The following is a 9,965-nucleotide window of genomic DNA, read 5'->3' as shown; positions in this document are numbered from 1 at the left end:
AAAAAAATTAAAAACAATGATAAAAGTGTGCTATTAATTGAATTTTCTTCGTAGAAATCATAAATTATTTATTACAAAAATAATGGAAACAAGTTAACCATATTGTTGAACAAATGCATATACATATGGTAATCTTTGAAGCGGTTATACCACTCCATAATGTGTGTGGTGCCCATTGCTTCGTCCCCAAACACCTTTTTCTGTTTTGCGGATAGTTTCCACTTGATAATCCCCAAGCTTCAAACAAAACTTGACGCAGTAACGTTATTCAACATTTTCTGTCATTTTGTTTAAACTAAAATCCGACGACAATGGCGTGGCAGTGGTGCTGTAGTCGTGAAAAGAAATGAGCATAAGCACAAAGTATACCTATAAACGGTCATCTAAGCTCCGCCCTCAAAGCGTTATTTGTTTTGACTATAAAAATTATGGTCGGATACTTTTTGAACAGACCTCGTATATATATACGATCGAAGGGGATTAATCTCATTTAATTGTATCTCAATAAGTTTTGTATTTATGAATAAAAGTCGGATACTTTTTGAAAAGCGTATATATGAACTACTGCTACTACTACCATATATATATATATATATATATATATATATATATATATATATATATATATATATATATATATATATATATATATATATATATATATATATATATATATGTATATATATATATATATATTTATATATATATATATATATATATATATATATATATATATATATATATATATATATATATATATATATATATTTATTTATTTTTTTTAATTAAGGATTTCGGTGCTATATTTTTTTGAAATGTTGGCATTATTTTTCGATGATCCCGTATTTTTAAAGAACGCTCATCATGAGATTCATAGATATAATTCTTACAACATTTTGAGTGTGTCCAAATACAGGAGTTATTTTCAAATTATTTTTGACATCTCATCAAAGATGAAGAAGAATATGGAAGTCTGGGCATTTACGGGGCTGACGACCGTCATAGGCTGGTTTAAACCAGAATACAGAACGAGGACGACCGAAAAAGGCTTGGCACGATCAGATCAATCAGAACCTAAAAGCTGGCGGTGTCAAAAGTCTGCGTGATCGGAGGGCATGTATGATTAGATGTATGGATGTGATGTATGGATGTGAAGGAGGAGGTTTAAACCAGCCTATGACGGTCGTCAGCCCCGTAAATGCCCAGACTTCCATATTCTTCTTCATCTTTGATGAGATGTTAAAAATAAAAAATAAATGATGTAATTCTTTATTGTATTGGTTCATATCACAGAAGATTCGGGTGTTGGGTTGTGGTCCCGTGGTTAGTGTTGCGGACTCTTAAGTCAGAGTTTCTCGGTTCGAACCCACTCTAACACAATCTGATACATATTTCTAATAATGAACCGCTTAAGCTCACAGAAAACACCAAAACTTCTCTTTAAAAAATATTTTAAAAAAATAAAAACATACTTATAAAGTTAAAAAAAAATAGATTAACTTAAAAGATGAAAATTATTTTAAAAAAATATTAATTCAAGTACCGTTGCAAGAAGAATAAATGATTTCTTAAAATAATTATTGAAATGAGGTAACATACATTACTCAGTTAATAAACTACGAACGGTTTTAATTTAAAATGGCTGTTTGCCCGGTAGTAATATTTTCAAAAGTTGTTATCTGTAAGATGCATTTTTGAGGCATATTATTGAATTTTCGATAATTTATAAAATTGTTGTTTTGTCATTTTTCAAAGTGTTTTCAAAATACATACATTATTATACGGACAGTCGAAAAAATAATCGGTCCCCTATTTTGCACCTATAAAATTGTAAAATGAAGGCACTCCCAAATAAATATTAGCCGATAACACTCGAAAACGGGTATCATGGATAATATGCATGTTTTTTACATTCTTTTTTGACATCTCAAAATAGATTAATAATTTACTGGGGAAAATTAAAAGCCTAGACTTCTATATTCTTCTTCATCTTTGTTTAAATGTCAAAAAATAACTTCTAATTGAAAATAATCTAGATTTGGAGACACTTAAAATGTTTTTATATACATGTAATTAAATTTAAATGTTTCGACACACTTTATATAATAATAATATATATAATAGCAATTTAAATATGCTATTATATATATTATCCCTATCTCCTGTACTTGAGTATACGAGTTCTTTTTTGGATCTTAGTGTACCAATACCATTAAGTGTTTTACAATTGCCATGCCATTGATGGGGAAAAGGATATTAAGGAAAGGAAAAAGTGATTTAAAAAGCGTTTTCCGGAGTAATCTAAGTTTTATTGCATTTAAAGTTTCCAAATAGAGAAGTAGTTCATTTTAGTTTCGGGGATGTTCCAGGTTTGCAGATTCAAAACGGCGATGTTATGAAGTCATCAGGGAAATTAATAGTCGTAGTCATAATACTTGGGGTAGTATTTGGGATACTTGTTGTAGTAATTTGGGATTCCTGCTGAAGCGGTAGCCTGGAAAAGACAAAGATTTCAAATTAATATTGATAGCAGGATAAAACATATAATTTATAGAATCAATCGGTGATCATCGACCCTACATATCAACGTATTATGTATAATTAGCCAGTGATAGTTTGAATGAAAAAAGTACTACGTTTACAGTAGTGTAAATTGATTGATAGTTTATTATTCTGCATAATGATTTTATTAATTCTAAATATCTAAAAAAAAACACAAATGTGAATTTTGATAATATTTTATTTAATTGAAAATAATATTAAATTGCATATAACATGCAACATGTTTGAAAATAATAAAAATTACACATAAATTGAAAAATATTTATTTCCCTCGCATTTTGACAATTATGTCTTAAAAGGTTTTTTTTTAATTTTCAAGGGGTTGCTTTACTAAATTTTGTTAAAAAATTTTAATTACAAAACAATGTTTTAATTAATATAAATTATTTATTTGACGGAAAAGATTTTTTTTATGTACGTAATTATTTTTTTCAAATCTTACCAGGAGTGATGCAACGATCACGAAGGCGGCGAGAAGGACGTTCTGGATCTGCATGTTGATAGATTACTCTTCAAGACTGAATTGTGGTTTGCTTGCATCGATCCAACTTATATACTCATTTCTGTAGCATTTTGTAAACAGATTTGCTAATATTTGTTTATATTGTTTTTATAACAAATAATAAAAAAACACGTTTCTTTCATTGATCAAACAAGTTTTTATTTGCATTAGGATTCAATCCATCCGAAAATAGGAATACATTTATGGTAAAGTAAATATCGAATTACAGGCCACTAAATGAAAGCACATATCATTTCAATGGAATTTGGATTGGAATAAAATTGTTATTCCTGTGCAGTGATTTCGAGTAGTTATTGATATATTGCAATATATGTTTATATATATATATATATATATATATATATATATATATATATATATATATATATATATATATATATATATATATATATATATATATATATATATATATATATATATATATATATATATATATATATATATATATATATATATATATATATATATATATATATATATATATATATATATATATATATATATATATATATATATGAGTTAGGCTCTGCCGGCCGCCAGGACTGGCAGGCGCAGAGTCTGTCTCTCTCTTTTAAATCGTTTCAAGCGGATATCTGCATCTTAAGTTTGTAATTTTTTGCAAATATAAAAATACTGTGGAAAGTGTCAATTTAAAATAGTTAAATGTTTTGTAAAGGTTACCTCTTAACGGATAACAGCGAATCAAGTGCATTATCATAGCGTCCTTCATATAGGAATGCGGGAACGAGTCAGTGCTTAAAATTCTTAGAAACTCTAAACACATGTGTTAAGTGCAAGTGACCATTTCATCCCTTACCCGTCTCGGTGATAAATATGTCACCAGTGAAACAAAAAAAAAACAAAACAACGATACGCAAGTGAAAATAAGAACCCTAGAACACCATACGCCGTACGTAAGACCATTCTTATGAAATAAAACGGCAATTTTAAATATCTCCATTCGCACGCCAGCTATAGCAAAAGAGAAAGTAAAAACAAAAAAAAATAGAAAAAACAAACTATCGGGTTACGCAAGGGCGGCAAAAGACGATAATAGGAAGACCCGTTTTAACTGCGTTAATTTGGAAAGTGGAACTTGGCCATACTAAACGACGTGGAGCTCAACACGATGCTATCCAGCATGACCATCGCTCAGGGAGGCATCCGGTCCAACATCTTGGCCCTCCTCTAACCCAAGACGATCGTGAGGAAGGCGTAACAATTTGTTGCCGGATCTCTCTCCCGCTCCAGACGCAGCCTTGTAAAGACAATATTTTGTATTTTAGTGAACTTTAGTGAGCCCATAAACGTTTTATTTTTATTTTTAAGTTTAAGTTTATTTTTATTTTTAAAGTAAGTGTAAGGTTTAAGAGTAAGTGTGATGTATGTTGTAGTCTGTACTAGTTTAACTAAAATATGTATGTAGTATAGAACAGTGAGTAGCGGGAAGATGCCTTCCTCTGGCCGCGCTGAGACTCGCAATCCAGTCAGCCGCTCTTCCCGCGGGGGCGCAAAGAAGAGAACAACGCAAGAGTGTAGAATTGCGACATGGAATATCAGAGGACGTATGGATGGAAAAATGAATGAACTATGTGATGTGAGGAAGAGTAAGTGCTTAGATTTACTATGTGTGACTGAAAGCTGGAAGAAAGGAAATGGATCGATGGAGCACGACGGCTCGCTGGTCCTCTGGTCTGGACTCCCCGAGTCAGATAGAGCGTGTCAGGGCGTCGCCGCGTTTCTGTCACCCAGGATGGTAGAATGTATGAAAGGATATGTGTTTATAAACGCGAGACTCATGTTTATCAGATTCAAAGTCGGATTGACAAGACTACTTGTGCTGATAGGTTATGCTCCCGGCAACTCCGACACCGAATCTGAGAAGGATGAGTTCTGGTTGAATGTAATGAATGTGATGAATGGAAAAATGAATAATGAAAAGGTAATTCTGGCTGGTGATTTAAATGGGTGGGTTGGAACAAGAAGAGAAGGGTTTGAACTATCGCTTGGTATGTATGGGGATGCAAGAGTAAACGATAATGGGAAGAGGTTGTTAGAGGTATGCCTGGAATGGAATCTCTTTGTGTCAAATACTTTTTTTGCACACAAGGGAATCCATCAATATACTTGGGAGAGACGAAATGAAAGGTCCATTATCGATTATGTCGTCATTGACTCTAGATTGAAATCCGCCACAGTAGATACAAGGGTGTTTAGGGGGGCCGAAATGGAAACAGATCACTTTTTGGTGGTTTCAAGAGTGATTCTGTTTCAAGGATGGAGGGCCAAAACAAACAAGGTGGCGGCTCCCTCTAGAGTCAAAGTAGAAAAACTGCAGAATGACGACATAAAGGGTAAATTTGTAAAAGACGTATGCAGTAGGTTGATCGCGGATGATAGAAAGAATCTAAGTATAAATGACATGTGGAAACATTTAAAAGAAAGTGTGTGCGAATCTGCAAAGGTAGTGTGTGGTATAGCGGTGCAAGGAAGGAAAAAAGGCGATGCATGGTGGGATGACGATGTTAAAAAAATAGTGAAAGAGAAGAAGAATGCGTGGTTAGATTGTATAGCAGTAAAAAATAAAAACTCCACTGAGTATGAATCGGTTAAAGAAGTGTACAAGGAATGTAAAATGAAAGTTAAGCATGCGGTGAGTGAACGAAAACGTATGTTGAAAAAGGAAGAAGGAGTAAAAATGACAAAAAATTTCCAAGAAAATATAAAAATATTCTGGAAAGAAGTCAAAAACTCCCGAAATCTAAACGTGAATGGATGTATGAAATCGATTGCAGCGAAAGACGGAAAAATGGTGACGAATGAAAAAGATATAAAAGAGAGATGGAAAGAGTATTTCGAGGAGGTGTATGAAACGCATGCAATTAATAATAACAGCATGTGTGTCGTAAATACACTTCCTAGAATATGTGTGGATGATGATTCAGGAGAGATAGGTATGGAAGAAATTGTGAATGCCTCAAAGTCCCTAAAAAATGGAAAAGCTGTAGGATTCGATAATTTTGCTGCAGAATACATCAAGAATGGTGGCAAAATAGTTCTCACATGGTTACATAGGCTCTTTAACCGGTGTCTAGAGGAAAATTATACTCCCGTCGATTGGAGAAGGGCAGTTATAATGCCTCTTTACAAGGGGAAAGGATCTAGGGTGGAATGTGGAAACTATAGAGCAATCAGTCTATTGAGTGCTGTTGGTAAAATGTATGGACGAATCCTCATAGAAAGGGTAAGAACCATAACTAAGGATAAAGTGTGGGATGTTCAGAGTGGCTTTATGAATGGGAGAGGATGTACGGATCAAATTTTTGCCTTGCGCGATATAACAGAAAAGTTTTTGGGAAAGAACCAAAAGCTTTTCTGCGCATTTGTGGATTTGCAAAAAGCGTATGACCGCGTTGATAGAATGAAGTTATGGAAGGTGTTATCTGAGTATGGAGTGAGCAGTAAACTCATCCAGGGCATTGCATCCTTGTACGAGGATAGCACTGCATGCATTAGGGTAAATGGCTCTTTTTCATCCTGGTTTGACATCTCTAAAGGTGTAAAACAGGGATGTGTAATGTCGCCTTGGCTGTTTAATCTATACATGGATAACTGCATGAAAGAGCTGAAAGGTTTGAATATTGGAGCAAGAATGAATAATTTGACCGTTTGTTGCCTTTTATATGCTGACGACGCTGTTCTTCTTGCCGATAGCAAAGAAGACCTGCAAACGTTGGTGACAAAAGTGTATAATGTGTGCAAGGAAAGTGATTTATTGATGAATGTTAGCAAATCCAAAATCATGGTTTTTGAAAGAGATGAATGTAGATCTGAGTGTGAAATATTGGTAAATGGGGAGATTTTGGAACAGGTAGATGATTTCATATATTTGGGTAGTATGTTTTCTAGGGATGGAAAGATTGATAAAGACATAGAAAGGAGAGTGAATGCTGGGAACAGAGTGAATGGTGCACTAAAATCAGTTTTAGCAAATAAAAATCTATCAGCGGAAGCTAAACTGGCAGTACACAATGGAGTTCTGGTTCCAACCCTTATGTATGGAAGCGAAGCATGGAGTTGGCAAAAGAAGGATGAAAGCAGACTGAATGCAGTCGAAATGCGATCCCTCAGACGAATGTGTGGCAAAACGATGTTTGATAGATGTTCGAATGATGAAATAAGGAAAGAATGTAAGGCTGAGATAAGCATTATCGATAAAATTAAGAAAAGTGTGTTGAGATGGTTTGGACATGTGGAGCGTATGAGCGAAGAAAGAACGGTTAAACAAATTTATGGAGCGAATGTAGTTGGAAAAAGAAGCAGAGGACGACCGAGGAAAACTTGGCACAATCAGGTATGTCAAATACTTGAAAGCGGCCGGGTCAGGAGTCGTAATAATCGTCGGGTATGTATGAGGAGATGCATGAATATAGAAGAGGCAAAGAATGTTTGCAAAGACAGAGTGGTGTGGCGTTCGATTCTCTCTGCCTACCCCTGCGGGGAAGCGGCGTGATGGTTAGTTAGTTAGTATATATATATATATATATATATATATATATATATATATATATATATATATATATATATATATATATATATATATATACATATATAATATATGTATATATATATATATATATATATATATATATATATATATATATATATATATATATATATATATATATATATATAAATATATATATATATATATGTATATATATATATAAAATATTTTTTTCTTAAAAAACCTTTGTAAAATCGTATGCATTGTATCAAAGAAAGTGTTAACACTATCCAAAAAAATTAAAAACAATGATAATAGTGTGCTTTTTATTGAATTTTCTTCGTTGAAATCATAAATTATTTATTACCAAAATAATGGAAACAAGTTTACAATATTGTTGAACAAATGCATATACATATGGTACATATACGAGGTCTGTTCAAAAAGTATTCGAACATATTTTTTATAGTCAAAACAAATAACGCTTTAAAGGCGGAGCTTAGATGACCGTTTATAGGTATACTTTGTGCTTATGCTCATTTTTTTTCACGACTACAGCACCACTGCCACGCCATTGTCGTCGGATTTTAGTTTAAACAAAATGACAGAAAATGTTGAATAACGTTACTGCGTCAAGTTTTATTTGAAGTTTGGAGATTATCAAGTGGAAACTATCCGCAAAACAGAAAAAGGTGTTTGGGGATGAAGCAATGGGCACCACACACATTATGGAGTGGTATAACCGCTTCAAAGATGGCCGCTCATCAGTGGAGAGTGAAGCACGATCTGGTAGACCCTCAACATGCAAAAATGATGTTGTCATTGATCAAGTAAGAACCCTGGCATGCAAGATCAAGAAAAGATAAACATTTAAAATTAATGTGGATAACTGCATAATAAACACATTTATGACCAAAATCAATCGCCGACTCACTACTCATCATGTAAAAAAAAACATATGATGTAACATATTACGTATATTGATATATGCATAAAACATACGACGTATATTCCGTAAATTGATTTTTCTTCTTAATTAAAAAAAAAAATTGTGGCACCGACTACTTATCATATTATATAATTAAATATTATATTGAATAGCAAACAACAATAAATTGCATTCGTAAATTGCAAAGTGCAACGCAAATGTTTACACATAAACTGAGGAATATCTGTTCCTTCGCAATTTTGACACTTTGGCATAAAACGTATTCTGACAATATTATTTATTATTTCGGACACTGGATTATTCACCATCTCATCCATTATTCAATGAGATGTCAACTGAAGTTTTAACAATCGACCATAATTCATGAATGTATCGAAAACCTTACCGGTATGAGGGAGAATCTAAGATCATTGGTAATGGTGAACGTTACACAAGTGTATAAAGTGATCGCTTAAGCCAACTAAATGCCAAGTCGTAACCCCAGGGATTTTCAGAATTCCATAAATACATGTGTCATTTCAAGTTGAGACACTTATATGTATATATGGCGATTCGTTAATTTTAGGGAGTTGCTAGATTAGTTTTTAAATTGTTAAATTTTTAACACATTTAATCAGATTCGATTAAATAAATAAAAGAATCAAATCTGGTTAATTTAAATCTTACCAGAAGTAATGCAATGACCACGAAAGCGGCTAGGAGGGCGTTCTGGATCTGCATATTGATTGATTACTCTTCAAGACTGAATTGTGATTTTGCCTGCAACGGTCCAACATTAAACAATTTTAATGCATTCGGATTAAACAAATAGCATATTTTCATCCAAATGCATCCAAAAATAGGAATATATTTAAAGTAGAGGAAAGATTAAATTACAGGCCACTGAGTAAAACTCCATGTCATTTCAATGGAACCATAACCCGACCCACTAAACTATAGGTAAAAGAACGGTTTAAATAAGAATAAATATATCTGAACGGGTTTTAGAAGTTTAAATGGATGAAACAATAACTTAACAGGGAATTCTTACAGAACCTTGCATCAAAAATATAGAGTTTACCAAACATAATACTTTTAAAACGATAGTACAATTGAAAAATATGATGAGAAAAAAAAAAAACAAAATATGTTGAAGATCATCGGGAACATAAACTTTTCTAACAGAGGTAAAATACTATAAAATATAATGTTATATAATGGAGAGGTGATCCAAGAAAATTATGTTTACCGGCGTCTCATAGCATGTAAAAATAATTAGAGAATAATCTTGCAAGGCTTGCTTGGTAGAAAAAACTTACACCACTTAACCATAGATGATGCCGGAAAAACACATATGAAAGAAGATATCAATTAAAGGATACATACAACATCCAAAATTAGAGTAGTGTGGTTGCCCAGAACGGGTAGAATGGTGAATGTTACAC

At 32.8% G+C, this 9,965-nt stretch overlaps 2 protein-coding genes and 1 long non-coding RNA gene across 3 annotated transcripts in view; 2 read left to right on the top strand and 1 right to left on the bottom strand.

Annotated features, from left to right (window-relative positions):
- cmpy (crimpy) overlaps nucleotides 1-9,965 on the top strand; it is a 314,343-nt gene that overhangs the window by 260,676 nt on the left and 43,702 nt on the right. The gene's annotated exons all lie outside the window — the stretch shown is intronic.
- LOC148311370 (uncharacterized) lies at nucleotides 2,288-3,087 on the bottom strand. Its single transcript, XR_015837257.1, has 2 exons — nucleotides 3,005-3,087; nucleotides 2,288-2,494 (listed from the first exon to the last, which is right to left on the bottom strand). It is a non-coding gene; the product is annotated as an uncharacterized LOC148311370 (long non-coding RNA).
- On the top strand, nucleotides 4,536-8,458 carry LOC148311369 (uncharacterized). The gene is made up of 3 exons (XM_088256624.1): nucleotides 4,536-5,027; nucleotides 5,196-5,549; nucleotides 8,279-8,458. The coding sequence occupies exons 1-3, from the start codon at nucleotides 4,536-4,538 to the stop codon at nucleotides 8,456-8,458; spliced, it is 1,026 nt and encodes a 341-aa protein (XP_088112750.1).

Source organism: Brachycentrus maculatus, unplaced genomic scaffold (assembly GCF_059751285.1).
Source record: "Brachycentrus maculatus isolate JH-2025_06_01 unplaced genomic scaffold, ASM5975128v1 h1tg000065l, whole genome shotgun sequence".
Taxonomy (NCBI): domain Eukaryota; kingdom Metazoa; phylum Arthropoda; class Insecta; order Trichoptera; family Brachycentridae; genus Brachycentrus; species Brachycentrus maculatus.
This window is presented reverse-complemented; position numbering and strand designations above follow the sequence as displayed.